The sequence below is a fragment of the Panthera uncia genome (genome assembly GCF_023721935.1).
Source record: "Panthera uncia isolate 11264 chromosome E2 unlocalized genomic scaffold, Puncia_PCG_1.0 HiC_scaffold_19, whole genome shotgun sequence".
Classification (NCBI taxonomy): Eukaryota; Metazoa; Chordata; class Mammalia; order Carnivora; family Felidae; genus Panthera; species Panthera uncia.
This window is the reverse complement of record NW_026057588.1, coordinates 16,136,982-16,163,019: the sequence shown is the minus strand read 5'-3', so window position 1 is coordinate 16,163,019 and position 26,038 is coordinate 16,136,982. Positions and strand designations below refer to the sequence as shown.

General features: G+C 38.2%; 1 protein-coding gene across 7 annotated transcripts; it reads right to left on the bottom strand.

Moving 5' to 3' along the window:
- ZNF567 (zinc finger protein 567) lies at positions 1-24,530 on the bottom strand. 7 transcript variants are annotated; one of them, XM_049622091.1, is made up of 8 exons: positions 24,084-24,530; positions 23,521-23,582; positions 22,207-22,538; positions 20,289-20,362; positions 19,929-20,040; positions 9,874-10,000; positions 9,522-9,608; positions 1-5,433 (listed from the first exon to the last, which is right to left on the bottom strand). In XM_049622091.1, the coding sequence occupies exons 5-8, from the start codon at positions 19,953-19,955 to the stop codon at positions 3,713-3,715; spliced, it is 1,962 nt and encodes a 653-aa protein (XP_049478048.1). In that variant the 5' UTR covers positions 19,956-20,040; positions 20,289-20,362; positions 22,207-22,538; positions 23,521-23,582; positions 24,084-24,530; the 3' UTR covers positions 1-3,712. The 7 variants fall into 7 exon arrangements, with proteins under 7 accessions (XP_049478048.1, XP_049478046.1, XP_049478047.1 ...); XM_049622089.1 differs by having other exon boundaries at positions 22,207-23,582; XM_049622090.1 differs by having other exon boundaries at positions 22,438-23,582.
- Positions 24,531-26,038: the final 1,508 nt, after the last annotated feature.

The window sequence follows — 26,038 nt, the reverse complement described above, 5'->3', positions numbered from 1 at the left end:
CCACACAATTAGACAAGAGGGCCCTCCATGCATCACTGTTGGGCAACCATTTCCATTTGTTTCTACTGAGATGATTGATTGGATCCATGAGTCACATACTTAATCTCTTCAACTAAAATTGTCCAAGCACTCTCTCCAGAGCAAGCTTTCTCCAGTGAACTCTTAATTTCAACATCCTTTGCAGTTTGCATAGGCTGAGAATTCCCCCAAATAATCAGACTTTGATTCCTTTTTGCATAATAGTTCCTTCCTAAATTTCTCTTTCCTTTTATATTTTATAATAAGCAGCAAGAAAACACCAGGCCCCACCTTCAACATTTCCCTTGGAAATTTCCTCAGCCAAGTATTCAAATCCATCACCTACAAGTTTGCTTTTCACACAAGTATAAACCACAATTCAGTCACGTTTTTGGCCACTATGTAAGAATGATCTTTCCACCAGTTTCCAATATTAACATTTCTTTTGAGCCCTTACCAGAAGTACCATTATATGTTAATATTTCTAATAATATTCTGTTCATGACACATGTATCCTCAAACAAAATAGCTTTCTCAATCCTGCTATTTCCTGAGCCTGCACCTTACCATCCCTAACAATCTGTTTAAGGTAATCTAGGCTTTTCTATCATATGGCTTAAAATTCTTCCAGCCTCTACCCATTATCCAAACCCACTTCCACATTTTTAGGTGTTTGTTTTAGCAGAGCCCCATTCCCTGGTACCAAAATTTGTTAGTTTTCTGTGGCTGCCATAAAAATCACCATAAATCTGGTGGTTAAAACAACAACAAAAATACAATATATTTATAAAGTGGCACATTTATAAAATTAAATTTAGTGGATATGATTTCAAATGGAAGTTAAAAATTATAAATTTAAAAACAGAAAAATCATACAGAAAATGGCATCTGCCATTACTTTGAATTTTTGCAGAGACACTTCAAGTAGGGTAACTTTTTACAGCCAAACATTTGCATAATATCTTTTTTGTCCCTTCCCTCTTCAGCTGAGATATATTATATCCCAGAGATTTGCATGAGGAGGGATTAATATAGGATTGGGAATAAGGAAAGTTTAAAATGTGACATATAGATTTAGGATATTTGCTGTTTGTCCTCGGATGCCAAAGGAGTCTGGGACTGGCCTACTCATTTTAAAAAATTTCATTACAATGAATACAGTAGCAATGTATCTCTTCTAATAACACCCCATTCCATCTCCCCCTATAAGTGACATATATTTTGGTGGGTATAGTAACTATGATAGGAGTAGAAATTGGGGAGATCTTGGGAAATAGCTAAGAGCATAAATATGTAGAGATTCTTACGGATTACTATCCAAATACTTTTATGACTTGTTTATATAACCTCCTATACTGGAAGTTCTTTTAGGTAAGAAAACAGCCTAATCATCTGTGAGTTCATAATTGTACTTTTAAGCTTAGCCATTTAAAACACTGTCTGTTAGTACACCAGAATTTCTAGTATATCATACACAAGACCTATAAAACATGAATATTATGTACTATGTATAAAAATAAACTAAGAATATGCATACAATGCTCTACTGCAAATAAAACATGGCTATTTCATAATATAATCAGTAAATCAAGAGGCAGGATAGCACATGTAGGGATGCCAGATAAATTATATTTTTGTGACAGCCACAGAAATACATATGAGAGACGAAACAAAGGAGAGTAGAATATCCAAGAAAAAGTGACTCACAGTCCCAACATCTTTGTTTGGTTGAGGTTAGAACAGATTCAGTTATACCACACCTCCCTAATCATTAAATATCCAGGAAAAAGGGTAGATTTGCATCCTCCGTCTTGAGTATAATTCTTGTTAGTTGCCATTGTTAACATATAATAAATAGTATTAATTCATATACAAATATAGATTTATTCAAATGAAACTATTACCAGGTTCTCATGGTTATGAATATGGACCCTGTAATCTTACCTACTTATTTTTAGTACGTTCATCCTACCCTCAAAAAAAAAACCCACAAAACGAAACAAATCCTCTAAACATAAATAGTTACTAGTAAAGGCTGAATTTCACAAAGTTCTGTCTGGTCAGACAAGGCACTATAATTTTTAGACCCTTTGAAGTCTAAATATTTGTCATGTCTGAATTTCCTCATTACCCACTGTCGTTTTTTGTTTTTCTCTCTCAAATTATCTACAAGCCCTGGACAAGCAGGTTTCCATTTACTATCCACTGGCAACTGCTGTCCCTTTCTGTAAGGCAGAGGGCCCAAATTGGGGGCGGGGGGTAAGCTTATTTAAATTTTAAATGCATTTTATTATACACAGTAACAATACATGTAGTAAACATATGTTACAAATAATCAAGGGCCTTCAGTAAAACTGTTCAAGGTGCTGTTGAACTTACTATTTTCATAGAAAAGATGCTATAGACATTAGTGTTTTAGCAGATTTCCAATTCTAAAACATCAATATCTCTCCAGTGATTTTTCCATTGGGAACTGAGACCCACACTTCCTGAGATAAATATATAAAAGGCTTAGTTGTGTGTGTGTGTGTGTGTGTGTGTGTGTGTGTGTGTGTGTATTTCACAATTCTGTCTAATGTGACTTATATTCCCAAGTTTTACTCATCTTTGTCATTTCTTAACCTCCCTTTCTCTAGTATGAATTCTATGGTGTTAAATAAGGTGTATGCTATGGCTAAAAGTATTCCTATAATCATGACAACTATAGGATTCGTTCCGATATGAATTCTCTAGCTTTGTGTAATTTAAGCCATAGCGAGTCTTTCTAGATTTGTTACATTCAGATATTCATGACTAACAGTCTTCTTACAATTACAATATTATATGGATTTTTTAAAGTAAAATTCTCTAGTTGAATGACTGCTAAAGACCTTTCTCCACATTGCTTACAGTCAGAGCTGTTACTTTCCAAAGTTAATCACCTCATATTAAGAAAGGTCTGAGACGTTTGGCAGTATCTACCATAGCTGAAAAAAACTTACATACACCCTTGGACTGAGTAATTCATCTCACGATAAGATCAACAGAAATATACATACACACATACACAGAATATTTACAGCATTTAGAGCAGTATTTTTATTACAACACAAATTTATAAAAATACAAACATCCATCAAGAGGATAAATAGTGGTATATTCTTAAAATGGAAGAGTATGCACAATGAAAATGAATACATTACTGCCACATGCAATAATGTATGAATCTTAAAAATGTTGAGACAAGACACAAAATAATTCATGATATATGATAAAACATAAAATTTAGACATGCAAAGACTGCTTCATGATGTTATAAGCCAGGGACATGGTAATCTTTGGGGAAATGACAGTTATTCTTTATTCCAGAGCACAAGGAGAAATATATTTCATATTTTCTTTCTTTTATGGAGACTGATATTATAACCATTTTGTATCTTGCCTCTGCATATATTATGTAAGCACTTTAAAAAAATAATCTAAGTGAACAGAACTTGAAAACTTAAAAAATTAGCTTCATTTCTGATAAAGTTCGATAACAATGATCATATCCATTACATGTGCTAGTAAACAGCAGACAGTTCTGTGGTTGGTACTTTAACTATTATTACATTTGTGATTAAAATTACCTTATTAAAATGTTTTAGCATGCTTTTTTTCCTTAAACTAAAGTTTTACAATAACTTGGAAAGGCTTCACAAAGAGATCACATCATTTATTGAATTTCTATGTTTTCTCCCTTGTGAGTTCTCTGATGGACAATGAGGTTTCTCTTATAACTGAAGGACTTACTACACTCATTACAAATATAGGGTTTCTCTCCTGTGTGAGTTCTCTGATGTACAATGAGATTTGTTTTCTGGCGGAAGCACTTCCCACATTCATTACATTTATATGGTTTCTCTCCTGTATGAGTTCTTTGATGATGAATGAGATATGACTTCCTGCTAAAGGCTTTCCCACACTGAGGACATTCGTAGGATTTCTGTCCTGTATGTATTTTTTGATGTACAGTGAGAGTTGCTTTCTGGCGAAAGGACTTCCCACATTCATTACAAATATAGGGCTTCTCTCCTGTATGAATTCTCTGATGCAGATTCAGATTTGTCTTCTGACTGAAGGATTTCCCACATTCATTACATTCATATGGTTTTTCTCCTGTGTGAGTTCTGTGATGATCAATGAGGTATGACTTCATTCTAAAGGCCTTCCCACAGTGAGGACATTCATAGGATTTTTCCCCTGTATGTGTTCTCTGATGTGCCACAAGGGTTGTCTTTTGGCGAAAGGACTTCCCACATTCATTACAAATATAGGGTTTCTCCTCATTATGAGTCTTCTCATGAAGAGCGAGGGTTGTCTTCTGGGAGAACGATTTCCCACATTCATTACAAATATAGGGCTTTTCCCCCGTATGAGTTCTCTGATGTACAGTAAGGTTTGCCTTCTGGTGAAAGGACTTCCCACATTCTTTACAAATATAGGGTTTCTCTCCTGTATGAATTCTCTGATGTAGAGAGAGTGTTGTCTTCTGGCGGAAGGACTTCCCACAGTCATTACACTCATATGGTTTCTCTCCTGTATGAGTTCTCTGATGACGTATGAGGTGTGACTTCAATCTGAAGGCATTCCTACACTGTGGACATTCGTATGATTTTTCCCCTGTATGTGTTCTCTGATGATCAGTGAGGGCTGTCTTTAGGCGGAAGGACTTACCACATTCATTACAAACAAAGGGTTTTTCTCCTGTGTGAGTTCTTTGATGATCAATGAGATATGACTTCCTTCTAAATGAATTTCCACATTGATGGCACTGATAGGGTTTTTCCTCTGTGTGAATTCCCTGGTGCAGAATCAATACTGACTTCCTGCAGAAGGACTTCCCACATTCAGTGCATGTATGTTTTTTTTCAATATTGGTTGTTCTTCTCCTTTTATTATATTCAGATGGGTTTTCCCTTATGTAAGCTCTATTATGTGTAATTAATTCTCCTTTTTTAAGGAAGGTTTTCTCACAGTCATTATATCCAAATGGCTGTGCTGGAGTTTCCACCTTATGATATTGTATAAGTACGTCATTATGACTGACAACCCTGCCACGCTGATTATGGGATTTGACTCCAGGTTGAGCTGTCTCTGGTTTAGTATTGAGAAGTGATTTCCCATATCCATTATACTCACTAAGTCTCTTTCTTGCAGGACTTATATTACTGATGATTAATTCTGAAACATTTTTAAAAATCTTTCCATGAGTATCATATTCAGGAGGTAGATTTTTTGAATTAATAGGGTTTTTGCTTAAAGTAAATGTCTTTTCATATGCATTACTGTTCTCTTTAATCAGTTTTTTGTGGTTGATGAATACAACTGATCTAGAAAACTTATCTTGGTATTCCTTGAATTTCACTAAAAAGTCTTCATCTTTCCAATTTTCTTCTACAAAAGAATATCATAACAATTTGTGAATCTTCACATATTTGCTATGGAAAGAAATTGTACTGGTGTCTAGTATATGAGATCAAAAAAGACCCTGGACAAATTATTCCTTGCCAGGGAAAAGACACAAAACCTAAAGAAAAACTCTGCCTCGGTGTGGACAAGAATGAAAAATTAAGCAATGAACGCTAGTAACTTTTGCACTTTGTATCAGAATTTCATACAGAAAGTTAAATGAATACACCAAGCAGTGAGAAGACAAAGAATGGTGAAAGAGAGACTGATGTTTGGACAGGTGGATTTGGAAGCAATGAAGTGAACCTTTCAAGGGCAGTAAACTTTAAGTAGGATGGACAAGAAAAATTAGTAGAAAAGCTTATTCAAGAAAAATATTAGAGGAAGGATTACTTTTGGAGAACACAGATCAGAGCCTATATTTTTATACATTCAGCTCTAGACTGTGAGGCAAAACATTTCCAGTTATTCCACCACCGCCTACTATGTACCCATCAATGGCTCATTAATCTTTCCAAGTATCAAGTAATTTCCTAGTGTTTAAAAGACAACCGTATAGCCTAGGCTCTAATCCTCCATATAACTGGTTATCATTTTCTCCTGTGAGAAAAGAGCTATGAAGACACTTTCAACAGGAACTGACTAGGAGTATATTTATTGGTGTATTCATTATTGCTATTACTACCAATCCTTTCAGAATGGTTCAATAACAAAAATCTCATGACCATCAATTGTAACTATTTCTTTTCACAGACTTACTTTTTCAGGTTTAAGGAAAAACTGCCACAAGTCTTTCCTCAATATAGTAACTTTTCTTTTTTTTTTTTTAAAGGTTTATTTATTTTTGAGAGAGAGAGAGAGAGACAGAGAGCAGGGGAAGAGCAAAGAGAAAGAGGGAGAGAGAATCCCAAGCAGGCTCCACAATGCCAGCACAGAGCCCAATGTGGGGCTCTATCTCCTGTGAGATCGTGACCTGAGCTGAAATCTAGATTTGGACGCTTAACTGACTGAGCCACCCAGACACTCATAACTTTTCTTAACTCCAGTTTTCCACATGGTGGACAAGATTACATCTCATTCTAAGTGATTAACTTTAACCTTCATTTCTCTTATATTTTATAGCTATATTTGACTTCTGTTATTTTGCAATCATCCACATCTAGTGAAATAATGTTAAATTTAGGTTCAAAAAATCTATTTCTTCCTTCAGTCCATTACTCTCAACACCAACATATAAGGAATTTCTCCTGTAAACAAAACTTTGAATCACTGAGATTCACTTTTCATATTCAAACAAGTTTTCAGGGTTGTCCACCTATCTGACAACTTTCACACGTAAAAGTGAGGCCTCATCTTTTTTGCCTTATAAATATCTCACTTACTCCTAATCACATACTTTGCTTATGTTTTTTTAATCAAGTGGCTTGTCTTCCATTCTTATTTCTACTCAGATTACCTTCAAGAAAATGCTACGTTCCATGATGCCAAAAATCCTTCACTTATTTCCCCCTACCACTTTAAGCACTATTTCTTTATAACTTAAAAATGGTTATGGTCTAGGAAAGTAATTTTAACAAAATATTTTCACAAGCTTAATCGTGTCTTAAATATTTTGTGAAAGATGCAGATTTTGATAGTAATCCTTTTCCATAGAAAGGAATACTTTATTGATTATCTCCTTTGAACTCTTCTGAGTTTACATTAACACTGTATATCCTACCTAGATAGGTAGTGTTTGGTAGAATCCAGCCAATTCAATGTTTATTTATTTTTGACAGAGAGAGAGAGAGAGAGAGAGAGAGACAGACAGACACAGAGCATGAGCAGGGGAGGGGCAGAGAGAGAGGGAGACACAGAATCCAAAGCAGGCTCCAGGCTCTGAGCTGTCAGCACAGAGCCCAACGCAGGGCTCGAACTCACAGACCATGAGATCATGACCTGAGCTGAAGTCGGCTCAACTGACTGAGACACCCAGGTGCCCCAGAATCCAACAATTTCAATCAGAATCTATACAGCCATGGCCTGAGCAGGTACATCTGGAAGGAGCTTACCATGCTTTGTGAATGGAGCAAAAGCGTAACTTGCCTGTATAGCTTCAAGTTAATGAGCAACTATGGAATATTTAAAATATTATATACTATAGCAAAAAAGATACAGAGGATCTTATCTTTGAATTAAAAAAGCCTTAAGCATAAATCACATATAACTGGGTACCAAATTACATAATTATTTTCAAGAGTTGTGTGTGTCTGAGTTGGTAAGTAGCATGGGAATTCAGAAAAATCTAGGGGCGCCTGGGTGGCGCAGTCGGTTAAGCGTCCGACTTCAGCCAGGTCACGATCTCGCGGTCCGTGAGTTCAAGCCCCGTGTCAGGCTCTGGGCTGATGGCTCGGAGCCTGGAGCCTGTTTCCGATTCTGTGTCTCCCTCTCTCTCTGCCCCTCCCCCGTTCATGCTCTGTCTCTCTCTGTCCCAAAAATAAATAAAAAACGTTGAAAAAAAAATTAAAAAAAAAAAAATCTATGTGAAGTGGTTAAGGAATAGTTTATGCAGAAGAAATCTCAAGACTTAAAAGATACATAGTATATGGAAGGGAGAACACAACACAATGAACAGTACAAGCATTATGACAAATTACACATGTGTGGAGAACATTGAGGAGACTATATCAAGTGGAAATTACCACAAGTTTTCCATAATGGAGAGAAATAAAGTTGAAAAGACCAGATGAGGGCTTATTATAGTAGTCCTTGAATGAAGAATTTCAATTTCATATAATAATAGGGAACAAGCAATGGTATCTCTTGTCAGAAAAGTAACAATATAAATTGAAAGAATTAGGACAAAATTATAGCAAAGCCAAGCTGTAATTATTGTAGTCAAGACATGAAATAAGATAGTTGTTATTTTGTATGAGGTCAGTAAAAAATGAAAATATGGGAAAACATAAATACACTTCACAGGCTGATAAACATAACACAAATTGTGAAGAGATTCATAAGAGATGATGATAGAGACAGAGAAAGCTGGTATCATGGTAAAAATAAAATATTTGGAAACAGTGGGGAAGAATGTAAAGGGTAGGAAAGTTTGTGATTTTCATTTCTAACATGTTGTCACAAAATAGGTGAAACATCAGAGTGCAGAACCCTTGAAGTACTATAGTGAAGGTGGGAGAAATGCACTGAGTATGTCAGTGTTACAGATCTCTACATAAAACAAAGACCTTCCGTCCTCAGAATGGATGAGATTACCATAATTTAAAGGCAGATCCTTTGAGGTCAAATCAGAGAAATAAGACTGAGAGTCTAGTGAAACAACATACATTTAAAAATATATGTATCAATGACCATTATGTACCAGGTATTATCAGGCAGTATGTCCAGTGATGAAGAAAATAGACCAACTTGGAAATAATCACTCAGAGAACCAGGATAAGAATAAGTTAATGCTTTACCCAAATGAAGGGTTGATTTCAGGAATGATGATCTGCCATATAAAGTGAACCACAAAAGTTTAATAGAAGAGAATGATAACTGTGGAATTATCAATCTGGGTCAAAGCAAGTAAGTTTTAAAATTAACAGCTATATTTGTGGTGAGAAGGGGATCTTAGACTTAGCACAGAAAACAAACCTGAGACAATTAAAAGAAAGAAAAAGAAAAAAATGGAAAGCAACTGAGAAGAAAAACATTAAACAAGAATTTTCTCTCTTATAAAAACAGATTTAAGAATGTTCAAAAGAAAATATACAATGTCAAGAAGAGACTGAAGTTAGAAAAAGACACAAAACAAGAAAAAAGATCTAAAAAGAAGGTTTATAATACATTTTGATTAAGAGTGGCAACTATCTTTGATAACATCAAGCAAACTAGAAAAGAATATTATATTGGGAGAGTCGTATTTAAAAGTTTGATTTAAGTTTTGCAGGAATAATGATCATTTCAAAGGTTAGGAGCCTTTAAAAAGACACTCCCACACCAGGTGGCATATTTCGAAGGTGCCACCTACCGCATGACTATTTTAAAATTTATTCTCCATTAGATTTCATCCACCTGAAGAGTCAGAAACTCACCTAAGCAGGTATGACCTGTAAATGATGTCCATGGCTCTTCTCCTCGTTCTAACTTGAGGATCACATCAGGTTTGGTCATGTGACACCCTGACAAAGAAAAATTTGGATTAAGTTGTTTAGGCTTCAATACATTTGAAAAATTAGTAAAGTACATTTTCAATACTGCAAATTAAGATACTTCTTTGTGTAAGAGTAAACTTAACGCCTTGCTCTGGGCAAGTACAAAATTATCCTTTCTGCAAACAAAAAAAGAATTCATCAATCTTATCCCTGAAACACAAGATCACACATAATTCAGGCACTTTGAAAGGAAATGCATGCTACTGAAAGTTTCAAAGAGAGTTTTTCTTACCTACAGAGATGAGGTGGCAATAGTTTTCCAACATCACATCCATGTAGAGAGTCTTCTGAGCAGGATCCAGGTGCTGCCACTCTTCCCGAGAGAAGTCAACAGTCACATCTTTGAATGACACTGATGCCTGCAACGGATTGGAATTGTGATCAGAATAAGCTGACTAGATATTGGGGACTACTTTTGATCTGTTCCTTTGGGGCATTCATATCAATGTAAAAAAAGCTAATCATTTTTGCTTTGTAATTTATATTGTAAGGTAAACAAAAGACAGAAATACCTGCCACTGAATTTATTTAATAATTCATCACACAAATATTTATGTAAAGTCACTTTGTAACCCCAAACTGCATTAGTTTACTGGAGTGCCAAGACATATAAAACACTGTCCCTGCATAGCCTCAAAGCCTTCAAGAAAGTATGTTTAAACATACACCTGCTTGAAGGTGTTACAGGTACTACAAGAGAAGAATGTACAAGATGTGATATATTACAAGGGCAACACAATTGAGGAGGTAAAACTTTTCTCTGTCAAGATTAATGTATTATGCAGAAAAAATATGGTTTAAAAATGCATGGGAGCAACTTCTGGCATCCAAAAATAATACAGTCAATTGATCAAGAAAATGATCCTTCAGATAATCATTTATACTTAATATATATGTCTGAATACAACATATAACAACTCATAGATGGAACTGGAAGCAATTAAAGCAAGCAAAAATTGAAGGAGAGCTTAACCTTTTTTAAAAAAACTGAATTAATTTTTTTTTTTTTTTTTTTTTTACTTGAGAGAGAGAGGGAGAGCATGAGCTGGGGAAAGGGGCAGAGTCAGAAAGAGAATCCCAAGCACGCTAAATGTTCAGTGTGGAGCCCGACGCAGGGCTTGATCCCACAACCCTGGAATCATGACCTGAGGTGAAATCAAAAGTCGGATGCTCAACCGACTGAGCTACCCAGGTGCCCCAATGGAGAGCTTATCCTTAAAGGATAGCAACCGTGATGGGTAAGAATTGTTCAACCCATGGCTTTTTTGCATGAAGGTACCAGAAACCCCATAGCTGTTAAGGCAGCTGAGCTCAAGATTTAGAAATAAATTCTTGGAAGTGAGAGAACTATAGAAAGGATGAGAACCAAAATCTGAGTATAAACACTGCCAGAACACCACATTGATAATTAAACTAAGCAATTGTTGGAGACATCAGAGAGGACTTAGGAAAAAGCAGACAGAAAGATACCAAAAAAGAGTTTTGAAAAATAGAAGTGCATCTAGTGAGATTCTGAGATTTTGCCATTTTTCTTTTACAAAAAAAATTTTTTTTAACGTTTTATTTATTTTTGGGACAGAGAGAGACAGAGCATGAACGGGGGAGGGGCAGAGAGAGAGGGAGACACAGAATCGGAAGCAGGCTCCAGGCTCTGAGCCATCAGCCCAGAGCCCGACGCAGGGCTCGAACTCACGAACCGCGAGATCGTGACCTGAGCCGAAGTCGGATGCTCAACCGACTGAGCCACCCAGGCGCCCCTGAGATTTTGCCATTTTTGATTACCAGTATTATACAACCTGATCATAGCACAAGCAGAAGAAAACTGAAGTCTTACTGGATTGAGGTGTCAGAAGTTGCAGCTCACAAAGCAGCAGGAAGTATAAGGAGTGGAACACTGGAAGAAACAGGCCTACCAAAAGTAAGTCCCAAAATCTAAGTATAAACTCTCACCAATTCCTTAACTGAGAGCTAATATATATGAACACAAGGAGAACCTATCTCCCCTCACCTAAGGGGGCCAGGGTCAAAAGCAGCAGCTGGAAGCTTAAAGAACTGAGCTGACATATCAGCTGCTTCATACTTGGGGTTGGTGCAGAGTTTAAAGTATCAGATTACTATATTATTCATGATATCCAGATTTCTAGTAAAAATTACTAAATATGCAAACAAAACAAGGGAGAATGTGACTCATATTCAGCAAAAGCCAGTCACAGAAATTAATCCCTAGTGGGTCCCAATGTTGGATTTTGCCAAAAAAAAAACCCACCAAAAAAAGCTTCAAAGCAGCTGCTCTTAATGTCTTCAAAGAACTAATGGAAAACCTGGGCATAGAAATAGATACAACTAAAAAGTCAATAGAGGAGGGGTGCCTGGGTGGCTCAGTTGGTGAGTGTCCAACTCTTGATTTTTAGCTCAGGTCATGATCTCACAGTCATGGAATCAAGCCCTGTGTCATGATGAGTGTCCACCCTGCTTGGGCTTCTCTCTCTTCCTCTCTCTGCCCCTCTTGCATTGGCATTCTCTGTCTCTCTCAAAATAAATAGAACATTAAAATAAATAAATAAATAAATAAATAGTCAAGAGAAGAATGAAAATGAACCATTAACATGTATTTGATTGATACAAAATACAACAGTATATACGAAGAGATGAATAAAAACAGATTAGGAGGAAACTTAAATGCACATTAGTAGGTGCAAGAAGCCCATCAGAAAAGTCCGTATAATTCCAACTATATGACATTCTGGAAAGGCAAAACTCTGGAGACAGTAAAAAAAGAAGGGACAAAAAGGTGTAGCCCTAAAAGTTTTAGGGCACTAAAACTATTCTGTATAATACTATAATGGCAGAATGTCATATATTTGCCAAAATCTATTGGACTTTGGAATTATGTATCAATGTAGGTTCATTGTAATGAATGTACACTCTGGTGCAAGATATTGATAATGGGGAGGCTATTAATCATGTATGGGGGCAGATGGTAGTGGAAACTCTACAATTTTGTCATGAACCTAAAACTGCCTTGAAATATAAAGTATATTTAAAAGGATTAAAAACATAGGTTAAGCATTTGGAAAACAAAACAGCAAAATGGCAGCCCTAAATCCATTTACCTCTAATTGTATTAAATATAAATGGACCAAACATTCCAATAAAATGACCAAGATATTAGAATGCATGAAAAAGCAAGATTTAATATAATTCTGAGACATATTTTATTTTTTAAAGTTTATTTATTTATTTTGAGACAGAGAGAGAGAGAGAGAGAGAGAGAGTGCAAGCACATGCACATGTACAACTGGGGAAGGGGCAGAGAGAAAGGGAGAAAAACCCAAGCAGGCTCCATATCCAGCTCAGAGCCTGACACAGGGCTCAATCTTATGAACCATGAGATCATGACCTGAGCTGAAATCAAGAACAGGAAGCTTAACCAACTGAGCCACTCAGGCGACCCTACAAGAGACATATTTTAAATACCATAGACACAAATAGGCTGAAAGTAAAGGATGGAAAATGACATACAAACACTACACATGGGAAAGCTGAGCAATGTTACTACTGCAGACAAAGAGAGGCATTTTATATTGATGAAAAAGTAAATACACCAGGAAAATAGAACAATTACAAATGTATATGCATTTATTTTATTTTATTTTTTTAATTTTTTTTAACGTTTATTTATTTATTTATTTATTTAAAAAAAATTTTTTTTTTTCAACGTTTTTTATTTATTTTTGGGACAGAGAGAGACAGAGCATGAACGGGGGAGGGGCAGAGAGAGGGAGACACAGAATCGGAAACAGGCTCCAGGCTCCGAGCCATCAGCCCAGAGCCTGACGCGGGGCTCGAACTCACGGACCGCGAGATCGTGACCTGGCTGAAGTCGGACGCTTAACCGACTGCGCCACCCAGGCGCCCCTAACGTTTATTTATTTTTGAGACAGAGAGAGACATAGCATGGACGGGGGAGGGGCAGAGAGAGAGGGAAACACAGAATCAGAAGCAGGCTCCAGGCTCCGAGCCATCAGCCCAGAGCCCGACGCGGGGCTCGAACCTGCGGACCGCGAGATCGTGACCTGAGCCGAAGTCGGACGCCCAACCGACTGAGCCACCCAGGCGCCCCACAAATGTATACGTATTTAAATAACAAGAGTTTCAAAAAACATAAAGCAAAAATTGACAAAAGTAAAATGAGACTTAAAAAAGTCCAAAACCATAGCTGATGTAAATGTTTGTCAGTAAAAAGGGGAGGAAAATCTGGACAGATTTATACCCAACATGGGGCTCCAATTTACAACCCTGAGATCAAGAATCACATACTCCAGTGACTGAGTCAGTAAGGTGCCCCTGTAGAGCACCATTAATAATCTTCCAACACTGTCATTTAGAACCTGTTTAGACATGTTAGGTGTTTTGCATTTCCAGGTTAATTTTAGAATCAACTTATCAATCTTTATAAAACAACTTACTTAGATTTTGATTGAGTTTTGAAAGACTTTATAAATTGGTTGGAGATAACAGATATGTTAACAGTAGTAGGTCTTCCAATCCATGGATGCTTATTTAGGTCTTCTTAAATTTCTCTCAGCAGTGTTTTGTAGTTTTCAGTGTACAGGTCTTGTAAATGTTTTGTTAATTTTATTCTTTAAACTCATTTTCAAATTTTTGTTGTTAGTATATAAAAATAGAATTGATTTTTGTATTTTGATATAAGTGACCTTGCTGAATTCACTTTTTATTTCTAGTACTTTTTTTTTGTAAATTCCTTAATACTTCCTACATAACCTGGTCATATTATCTGCAAATACAGTTTACCTTCTCCCTTTCTAGTCTATATGCCTCATATTTCTTTTTCATTCTTTACGCATCACTACAGTGTTGATAGAAGCGTTAATGTAGACATCCTTGAGGCCCCTGGGTGGCGCAGTCGGTTGAGCGTCCGACTTCAGCCAGGTCACGATCTCGCGGTCTGTGAGTTCGAGCCCCGCGTCAGGCTCTGGGCTGATGGCTCGGAGCCTGGAGCCTGTTTCCGATTCTGTGTCTCCCTCTCTCTCTGCCCCTCCCCTGTTCATGCTCTGTCTCTCTCTGTCCCAAAAATAAATAAAAAACGTTGAAAAAAAAAAAAATTTAAAGTAGACATCCTTGTCTTGCTCCTGATCTTAGGAGGGAAAACAGTCGTTCACCATTAAGTATGATGTTAGCCATAAATTTCATTAATTTTATGAAAATTTTCTTTTTGGTTATTCTTTGACCCAAAATTGATTACTCAGAAGTAGTATATTGTTGGGGCGTCCAACTTCGGCTCAGGTCATGAGCTAGCGGCTTGTGGTTTGAGCCCTATGTTGGGCTCTGTGCTGATAGCTCAGAGCCTGGAGCCTGCTTCAGATTCTGTCTCCCTCTCTCCCTACCCCTTCCCCACTCACACTCTCTCAAAAATAAATAAACATTTTTTTAAAAATTAGCATATTGTTTAATTTCCAAACATTTGGGCCTAGTCTAGGTATGTTATTTTTATTGACATCTAATTTAATTCAATTGTGGTTAGAGAAGATGCTCCATATGATTTCTTTTTATTGAGATTTGCATATATTCTGTCTTAGTGTATAGCATATTTGCTCTGGAAAAACATGTGTTGTGAGATTACAAAAAGTGATGCTCTACAGGAGTACCACTCAGTCAGTGCAGCATGTGATTCTTGATCTTAGGGTTGTTAGTTGGAGCTCTACATTGGGTGTAGAGGTTACTTAAAAGTAAAAAATGTTTAAAAAGGACAAACTATATACTATCTACAAGAGGCTCACTATAAATGTGAAAACATAGGAAGGTTAAAGTAAAAGGATGGAGGGGCACCTGGGTGGCTTAGTCAATTAAGCGTCCAACTCTTGGTTTGGGCTCAGGTCATGATCTCACAATTTGTGAGTTTGAGCCCTATATCGGCCTCTATGCTGACCCTGCAGAGTCTGCTTGATATTCTCTCCTCCACTCTCTCTGCCTCTACCCCACTTGCTCTCTCTCTCTCTCTCAAAATAAGTAAACTTAAAAAAATTTAAAAAGGATGGAAAACATGTATACCGTGTAAATACTAATCATAAGAAAGCTAAATTGGCTATAATATCAAACAATACAAATTTCTGCACAAAGAATATTATCAGGGATTAAATAAGGCATTTCAAAATAACAGAGGGGATCAATTCATGAGAGAATGTAACAATTCTAAATGTGAACACACCTAAAAACAGAACTTAAAAATACATTAAGTAAAAACTGATAGAAAAGGAAAAACAGACAAAACCAAAATTGTAACTGAAGATTTCAACTTTCTTCTCTCAGTGATTGCTACACAAATAGACTGAAAATCAATAAGGATACAGAAGTTTTGGGGCACCTGGGTGGTTCAGTCAGTTAAAAGTCTGACTTCAGCTCAGGTCATGATCTCACTGCTTGTGGGTTCAATCCCTACATTGGGCTCTGGGTGACAGCTCAGTGCCTAGAGACTGCATCCTATTCTGTGTCTCCTTCTCTCTGCTACTCCTCTACTCATGCTGTCTCTCTCTCTCTCAAAACTAGAAAATGACTTAATTAAACCCAAAGTATTGAGAAAAAAAAAAAGGAAACAAAAAAGATGTGAAGAAAGAGGAAACAGAAAAAAAATGGAGTAAACCAATGAAACCCAAAGCTGGTACTTCGAAATGACAAATGAAATTGGTAAAACTCTAGGCAACTGACCAAGGAAAAGAATAAGACACAAATTATCAACAGCAGAAATGAAAGAGGGGCATTGCTACAGGTCACACAAATATCAAAAGGATAAAAAGAGTGCATTTTTGACAACTTTGTCAATAAATTTGACAAATTCCTTGAAAGATACAAACTATAAAAGCTCACTGAAGAAAACACCCTGATAACCTGAATATCCCTAATTCTACCAAGGAAATTGAGCTGCTAGTTAAACCCGTTCCCACAAAAAAATCTCCAGGTTAACATGGCTTCACTGGTGAATTCTTCTTTTTTAAAATATATTATTATTATTATTCATTTTCAAGTTAGTTAACATACAGTGTAGTTATGTAGTGGCTTCAGGAGTAGAACCCAGGTATTCATCTCTTATATGACAACCAGTGCTCATCTCAATAAGTGTCCTCCTCAATGCCCATCATCCATTTAATCCATTTCCCCACCCACCTCCCCTCCAGCAACTCTCAGATTGTTCTCTGTATTTAAGAGTCTTTTATGGTTTCCCTCCCTGTTTTTATTTATTTATTAAAAAAATTTTTTTTAAATGTTTTATTTTTGAGAGAGAGAGAGACAGAGCATGAGCAGGGGAGGGGCAGAGAGAGAGGGAGACAGAATCTGAAATAGGCTCCAGGCTCTGGCCTGTCAGCACAGAGCCCGATATGGGACTCAAACTCACAAACCACGAGATCATGACATGAGCCAAAGTTGGACACTTAACCCACTGAGCTACCTGGGCGCCCCTGTTTTTATTTTTTAATTTTTAAAGATTTATTCACTGGTGATTTCTAACAAACACTTTAAGAAGAAATAGTACCAATTTACACAAATTCTTTTAGAAAATAAGAGCGTATACTTCCCAACTTATTTTAAAAGAATTATCCTGATATGAAAACTAAACAAAGGTGTTACAAGAAAAAATATAGACCAAATTTTTTTTTTTTTTTCAACATTTATTTATTTTTGGGACAGAGAGAGACAGAGCATGAACGGGGGAGGGGCAGAGAGAGAGGGAGACACAGAATCGGAAACAGGCTCCAGGCTCTGAGCCATCAGCCCAGAGCCTGACGCGGGGCTCGAACTCACGGAGTGCGAGATCGTGACCTGGCTGAAGTCGGACGCCCAACCGACTGCGCCACCCAGGCGCCCCCAGACCAAATTTTTTATGAACCACAAACAACTCCTTAACAATGTACTATATTAGCAAATTCATCAAACATTACATAAGTGGAATTTATCCTAGAGCTAGAGCTTCTAAGTTGGCTGAACACTTCAAAATCAATATAATTCATGGTGGTAATAGAAAAAAGAGAAGGGGCACCTGAGTGGTTCAGTCAGTTAAGTGTCCAACTTTGGCTCAGGTCATAATCTCATGGTTTGTGAGTTTAAACCCCGCATTGGGCTCTGTGCTGTCAGCTCAGAGCCTGGAGCCTGCTTCAGATTTCTCTCTGCCCGCCCTGCTCCTATGCTCTCTCTCTCTCTCTCAAAAATAAATAAACATTAAAAGAGAGAGAGAGAGAGAGAAAAGCCAAATAATGGGGAATAACCAATAGATGAAGAAAAACTTTTGAAAAAATTCAGCACCCTCTCATGATAAAAACTATCAGCAAACTGTAACTTCTTTAACCTGATAAATCAATGCAAAATCTACAGCTAATATACTTAATAGTGAAACTCTGAATCCCTTTCCCCTAAGGCAGGAACAAGGCAAAAATGTCTGTTCTCACCATTTCTATTCAACATTATACTGAAGGTTCTAGAAAATGCAGTAGATGCACAGTTTGAAAAGCAAGAAGGCAAAGTCATTATTCACATATGACATGCTTATCTATGTAGAAAATCCTAAAGAATACAAAAAATTACTAGAACTAATAAGTGACTTTAGAAAGATTGCAGGTCAATATACAAAAATCAATTTTGTTTTCATATATTAGCGGTGAACAGTGAAAATTTGAAATAAAAATGAATAGCATTTACAATAGCATAAAAAAAATACCCAGGGATTAATATAACAAAACGTGTAAGACTGTACACTGAAAACAACAAAACATTACTGAGAGAATTTAAAGATCTTAAATAAAAGGAGATGTACATCATATTCGTGAATTGGAAAACCATTATCATTGATTACTATTATTGAATTTAAACTGTTAATATTTTAACATCTTCCACTCCCCTAAAGGGCTATCTTTATACATTCTTCTAATGTGCTTTAGTTCTGATGCTATAAAAAGTATAAGGTTAACAGTCACCGATTAATGTTATAACTACAGAGATTCTGTCTGGGATGATGAAAAAGTTCTGGAAATACATAGTGGTACTGGTTACACAACGCTGAATGTATTTCATGGGGCTAAACTATACACTCAACAATGGCTAAAATGGTGAAATTTTACACTACGTATATTTTACTACACACACACACACACACACACACACACACACACACACACAAAGTTAAACAGAAAAGCGTAAGAAACACAAAGATCCATAAGTGAGCAGTGGGGTGAGCACTTGGAGGACTGGAAAAGGAGCAAAGGTGTTATATGGGAAAACAAGTGACCAGGATATGAGAGAGGCACTCAAAATAAAGATATCAAGGGAGATGAAGGCAACTGTGGTATAAGGAATAAAATCACCACTAAATTGCATAGTGGAAGAGAGACATTTATTTAACTCAAGCTAGCTATATTAGCAGGTGGGTATGGGACTGGGGCCAAAAGCAGATAGAAAACAAAACAAAAAAGAACACGATGGGAAGTAGATAATGAGATAAATCTTGGGCATGTGCTTGAAGTATCTGTGGAATATGCAGGTGGTGATTTTTAGTTGGAGATTGGATATGGTTTTGACACTCAGAACAGAGGTTTAGGTTTACAATTATGTGAGCATAGAATAACGGTGGTAGACTGTGAATAGGAACAGGGAAATGAAAAAAGAAGAGAACCAATAAAGAATCTGGAGTTCAGGGGCGCCTGGGTGGCACAGTTGGTTTAAGTGTCCGACTTCGGCTTAGGTCATGATCTCACTGTTTGTGGGTTCGAGCCCCATCAGGCTCTGTGCTGACAGCTCAGAGCCTGGAGCCCACTTCAGATTTTGTGTGTGTGTGTCTCTCTCTCTCTGCCCTTCGCACTCTCTCTCTCAAAAATAAATAAACATAAAAAATTATAATAATAAAAGAATCTGGAGCACAGTAGTATTTAAGAGGTCCAGATATAAAGATGACATTTCTGAAAGAACCAAGAGATAACAACATCTTTGAAACCAAGGGCAGGATATTTCAAGAGTTATACTTGTAATTCAGTATGGTGATCCAAACATATATATTTACTTCCCCTGCATGCAAATATAAAATTAGAGAAGTTTAAAAATAGGAACATCATTAGCATAATGGGGGAGTGTTATTGGCAGGCCATGGATTTTTAGGAATTGTTAGCAGCTATGGGCAAAACTGGAGGATCAGACAGGAGAAAAGCAAGATTCTCTGTTCTTTGTACAATTTGCCAAGCATAACTCTTTTCTTAAAGCCTCAAGACAATAGTCCTTGCTACTTACTAAAAGCAACATCAATTCCATCTCCATCTTGACTGTTTTTATTTAAACAAGCAAAGTTCATGCAGTAATATATTCTCATTTGAGGAAATGCATTTTTGTCCCAGCTCTGCTTCTGGGAGAAGACAAAGAAAGATGTTTAATGATAAACCCACTTAATGTGTGAAAATTAGTTAAAATTAGAAGGAGCATTTGTGGAAGGAAAAGGCTTATCTGGCCAATATGGAAAGAAATGGGGACACTTTCCTGAAGGGGAAGATAGGCAGGAGGATTTAGTACAAGAAAGGCAAATGCTCAAATATCCTTAAAAAAAATAAAAAAAATAAAGATTATTTGGGAAAGAGAGAGGAACCATCACCTCACCTGAGCCATGGTTTTGAGATTTGCAAGAGGTGACCAGTCTTCCTTTGGGTTCCTCTTTGGAAAAGAGGCAGTTCCTAAGAAGGCAAAGCCAAGATGAAAAGAAGCCAAAATGACACTATACACGACTTATAGCTCTCTTATGACTTAAGTCTCAATTGAAATCGCCTCCATTTCCCTTGCTTTGGCCTTTGACCACTCTGCACATTCCACATAATTTACAGGAAGGAGAATAAGCTAGACAAATCTTATTTTATCCCAAAATGCAGAGATAGAGGCTCTTGGGCAAGAAGTTAGATTTTGGGCAAGTTCCCCTCCTTTCTAGCACTAATTTTTCTCTCTTAGCAGCCTACCTTCAAGCTGCTCTCCAGAAGGCTCTACCATTTACACTATCACCAGCAATATATGAGAATATACTGATATACCTTGATAAATGCTACCGATACCAACTTCTTGATGTATGCCAATACCTTGATAAATGCTACCGATACCAACTTCTTGATGCATGCCTATCTAATAGGTAGAAATTGTGGTTCTGGGTTTTATTTTCCCTATTATAAGAGAAAATAAGCTTCTTTTCATAAGTTTAAAAAACATCCTTAGTTTCTCATCTGTTAATGGTCTCTTATAATTCTTTCACTTTTCGATTAGATTTTTATTTTCTAGATTGGTTATTAGATCTTTTTTTAAAGGAAGGAAGTACTGTATTCACTTCAAATAATTTAGAGTTTCTCATTTGACTTTGTTTTTGCCATGCAAAAATAACTTATAGCAGGGGTGCCTGGGTGGCTCAGTCGGCTAAGCGTCCAACTATTGATCTCAGCTCAGGTCTTGATCTCACGGTCATGAGTTCAAGCCCTGCACTGAGCTCTGCAATGGGCATGAAGCCTACTTAAATACAAAAAAACCCCCAAAAAACCCAAAAACTTTCAACAGATTATTGGCCATTGGTTTAATACTGTCAGGTGTTCAATAATCTACTGTTTCCTCCACTCATCAAAACTGCCATCTTTATTGCTTCTTGGTCTTTTGGCTAAGATCAAGTATAACCATATACCTTACTTCCTTTATATATCTGAGTAGATCTGGATTTTATATTTAGTTTTACTGATCTGTTCATTTAATTGCAAAGATGATTCGGCAGTTATTAGTTTTAAAACATATTTTAGTATCAGCTAGAGCTACTTTCCCCTTCATTATTTTCTTTCAGAATTTTTGGCTTATTCATATTCTCATAAGAACTTTCGTTCTTAGAAATTTCTCGTAGAAAATTCAAAATTTTTACTGAAAATTTAATGGAATTGCATGAAATGTTAGGGAGTTTTGACACTTTGTCACATGTCTTCCTGTTCTTTTATTCAAGTCTTATTTTTTGAGTCCCTTAGAAACATTAAAAGAATTCTTTTACTTACACATTATGAAATTCTTTGTATCTCATATTTTTGATGACCATTGGTCATTTTCCATAGTTTTCTGATACATATATATACACATAAGCACACATATATAAATGAAGCTTATTGATTTGTCAATGATTTTTCCAACAAACCTCTGAATTTTCTAATTGTTGTCACTGTTTATAACAGCATGGTAACTTATAAATTTTTCTCTCAGTCTCAGCAGATGTTCCAAAGATGGTGAGGAAAGCAAGCTTCTAAGTGTCCCTCATTCTAAAATAAAGTCTTATAAAAAACATAAAGTTTTGCTACCATTAATTTAACTCCTACTTTGTCTAAGAGAGTAAACTATTTTTTAGGACATAGTTTTCCAGGCGAAGAAAAGTGGGTGCTTTCTTATAAGAAACAAGGGGCCCCTCAGATGCTGATGTCACTGGGAAACAAAGTGGTAAAGAGAGTTTTGGGGAAAAATGTACATATTTCAGGATTTGAGAGGGCAAAGTGACTAAGGGGCTAATTCTCACCTGAGCTCTAGATGGGCAACCCATGGATGGAGCCTGCCTGGAATGGCTTGGATTCTCTTGTCCAAGAGGACTCACTGGAGAGACAACAAGACCCACCAGAGCAGGTGGCCAACTGCATGCCCAGAGGAAACATTGAGAAGACAGCTGGAGAAGTGGCTGTACCCATAAGAAGGGAAGTGTATCTGGAAGTTCCCAGCAGTGGGTTCTCTCAGAAGGTAAGAGATGACTTACAATAAATTATAATGGTACCAATCATGTTAGCCTCTTCTTGTCCCTAACTTCTTGTCTCTTGCTTTCCAGCTCCCAATCCATTCCAGCCAGAGACTACCCACCTAGAGGAAGTAGAGACAAAATAGAGGTTGAAGAATTAGAGAAGAAGCTGATCATGTACCCTTTTCCCAGGCAAGCTTCCAGTAGGAGGGAGGGTTTTTATTTAAAACAAGTTTGAAGTATTGGTGTCTACAGTGAATGTTTTTTAAAATATTCATTTGTTTATTTTTTTGAGAAGGAAAGAGAGAGCAAGCCAGGAAGGGGCAGAGAGAGAGGGAGAGAGAAATCTTAACCAGGATCTGCACTGTCAGCAGAGAGCCCAAGGTGGAGCTCGAACCCACAAACTGTGAGATCGTGAACTGCACTGAAACCAAGAATCGGATGCTCAACCAACTGAGCCACCTAGGCGCCCCTATAGTGAATATTTTATTTAACTAGTTAAATAGTTATTATGAGACTGGTCTTGTATTTAAATGTTCAACTGATTCAGTCTTCAGAATGAGCAAAGAAATTACTCAATCTGTCTCGCAATGCATCCAGTAGTAGCAGGGAAAAAAAGGGATTCACCCAAATAGAAACTTTGAGTGGCAGTTAGGGGAGAAATTTTTTGTGTCTTGCCCAATTTTTTATGGTGTCCTACTCATTTCAACATACCAATCATTAGTCAGTGTGGGGTTTCCCAATATACAATCCTACCATCTGAAAATTATTATTTTACTTCCTCCTCTCCATCAAAAAAAAAATCTCTATTTCACTTATCCAGTTGCCATAGAGTGAAATCTATAAGCATATAAAATGCCAGTATTCAGATAATCGAAACAATACATATTTAACTGGTCATGCATCCAATTTCTCAAGCGCTCCATCTCAGTCACAGAAAACATTCACGATTTACTGCGGATTGTACACACAAGATACTTTAAAAATTAGACAAAGACACAGTTATATTGCCCACGACACAATCACAATCCCATAGGCACATCACAGGCATAATCTCACAGAGCCCATAACATACTTTACACAAAATAGCAAAATTTTACTCACAAACCCCTTACTATCGTCTCTCCAAAGTCGCATGCAGTCTCAAAAACACATCAACTCGCATCCTATTTGAAAAATTAGACAAACACAGAGACTTTATCACTTTCCAAACAACTGGTTCCACAACGTCACACGGAGTAACACATGCCCAAGCTGCACAAGAACGGGCACAAAAAGCTACACGAACTGAATGCCCGTGTGTGCCAGGCCGCACTCCGAAAGCTGGGGTTTCCTCACGGTGCGGGGCGGGGGTGGGGGACAAAATTCCTGCCCTCCCCAAGCTCACACCAACTCGGGCTTCCAGTTCCCTCTTCGGCGCTGTCCAGCCTGGACTACCGGTTCCCTCTAGGACGCTCCCTGGCCCGGGCTCCCTATTCCCTTCTCGGCGTTCCCGGCCCTGGCTCCTTCTGCTTAGGTTCTCGCCTCCCTCCCGTTCTCTCTAGGGCCCAAAACTCTTGCCTTCTTCCCCGGCCTTCCTGGCCAGGTTCCCGCCTCCCTCCTCTGCATTCCCCCCAGGTCCCGCCATCACCCGCCTCCACCGCCTCCGTAGGACCCACCAGCCTCACCTTCGACCACTGGCCAGCGGTCTGCGCCTGCGTACTCCCGCGCGAGCTGTACCTCCCAAGTGTCTCTGCGGCTCAGTCTTTGAAGCCGCAGCCTCCTTGCGCGCGCTCGACATCCGGGCTTTTCCAGCCTTGAACTACATTTCCCAAAGCCCCTGTGCAGCTTTTGAAAAGAACTTTGAGCCCTGGGTCCTCTCTGGTTATCCCTCCAAGTCTTCGCGCTCCGAGTGGCCGCCGGAGTCTGGGCGTGGCGGGCGCGCCCAGTGAGGAAGCCCCGAGCCCCCAAAGTGCAGACAGGGCGCGTTGAGCCTGGAGCTCAGGCCTGTGTATGGGTGTTTGTGTGTGAGCTTTTGTGGCGGTGACGAAGACGAATGAGAGTGTGGGCGGTGCTGAGGCCGTGACAGGTGTGTGATTGTGCGTGTACGTCCCAACGCGGATGCGGAACGTTTGGGGTGACTGGTCCGCTGTTGTGTGAGGCACGTGACACTGTGGGGTTTGAGACCGCCCATCATAAGACAGTGCTGTTACCTAATGTGATGGAAGAAGCTTTTAATGCTCTGACTGGTACGAGTTCGGTTGTGTAATGGCATAGAGCTTCATTTCTTCAGTTCTGGGTTTAACGTCGGGACTGAGGGGTCTTTTGAAGACCTTTTTGAGAGTATATCTGCGCTTGTGAAGACTGCGATGCCTGTATTAACCTGAGTCGCCCTTGGACTAAAGCATGGTCTCAGTTGCCTTCGTCAGGGCACCGCCTCCCTCCCCCCCTCCCCCAACGTCCAGTGCCTAGCTTCCTGCTTAACACAGTGGGGTATCAGTAAAGTGAGTGTTGCCCATCTAGGGGCCAATTTTAGGTTCTAACCTTTTTTAGGATCTGTATTCCTGGGTTCCCTGCTTCTTCTTCTTCTTCTTCTTTTTTTTTTTTTTTCTCTTGCTTTACAGCCATGGACCCCAGCTGCAGAGAAATGGTCACCAAAGGGAGTCCGATATTTGAGTGGTAGTATAAAGTTACATGCAAGCAAAAAAGCACAAACCAGTTTTTGGAATGAAATTTTAGAATTGGAAGAGTCCTTTAGGCAGAGTTTGGAGAGCCTAGGAGTGCCATTCCTTCCTTAGAGGATCTCCCTTGAGAGCTGGGGTCAAGTTCCATGTTTCAGAACCACATCATTCCCAAAGCTGTCTCCCCAGGAAACTTGCTGTGAACTTGGAAAGTTTTCAGCCCTGGTATCAGTGACCCTGGCTTTTCCCTTTGATACTAAAAAGGATTAGCAGTACTCCCCATCTCCCTTTTACTTCTGTCCAGTATGTGTGTGACAGATGGTGAGAGATTGTGTGGTGTTGAAGAATTTCTTCCAATTTAGCTAGTCAGTGCTCCAAGAAAGGTCTGGTGTCTTAATGATTCCTACCCTTCCCATGCCCCTTCCCTTTCCCTACAGTGCTGTTCACTGAGAGAAGAGCTCTGAATAAAGGAAAACATTACTGGGCATATCTGAAACCAAGCTTAAGGTCAGGGATTTTGTTCTCCTTGTTCTCTTTGTTTTTCAGAAAAGGGAGTAATTGTTCTGAAATGGTTAGGTTACTAGTAGGCAGGGCCTTTTGATGGACTTTGACAAAAAGCCTGTGGTGGAAGTGACATTGTAAGATTTGTGAGACAAAACCTTAGGAGGTCCGCTCTTTTCCTCTTCCTGCCCTGAGGCCAGCTTTTACTGAAGGTTATGACTAGCTTGCTTGAAGATAGAAGATCACCTGGAGACAGAGGCCCAGCTGACAGCAACAGCTACCAGATATTTCAGAGACCATCTTGGACCATCCAGCCCCCACCAAACCACTGGCTGCTATTAGATGAGTGGAATCAGTAGACCCACTCAGCCAAACCAAGCCCAAATTGCCAACCCCAGAATAATGAGCTAATGAATGTTTTTTAAGCCACAAACTTTTGTAATGGTTACATAGCAACAGAT

What these genes read in the sequence shown, in the direction of transcription:
- ZNF567 (XM_049622089.1), bottom strand. Translation starts at nt 19,955, where the DNA reads ATGGAGATGGAATTGATGTTGCTTTTA. An exon ending in TGGAATTGATGTTGCTTTTA is followed by an intron (nt 10,001 to 19,928) that starts GTAAGTAGCAAG and finishes AATCCGTTGCAG; the next exon opens with GCATCAGTGTCATTCAAAGA. An exon ending in TACAGGTCATACCTGCTTAG is followed by an intron (nt 5,434 to 9,521) that starts GTGAGTTTCTGA and finishes ATTCTTTTGTAG; the next exon opens with AAGAAAATTGGAAAGATGAA.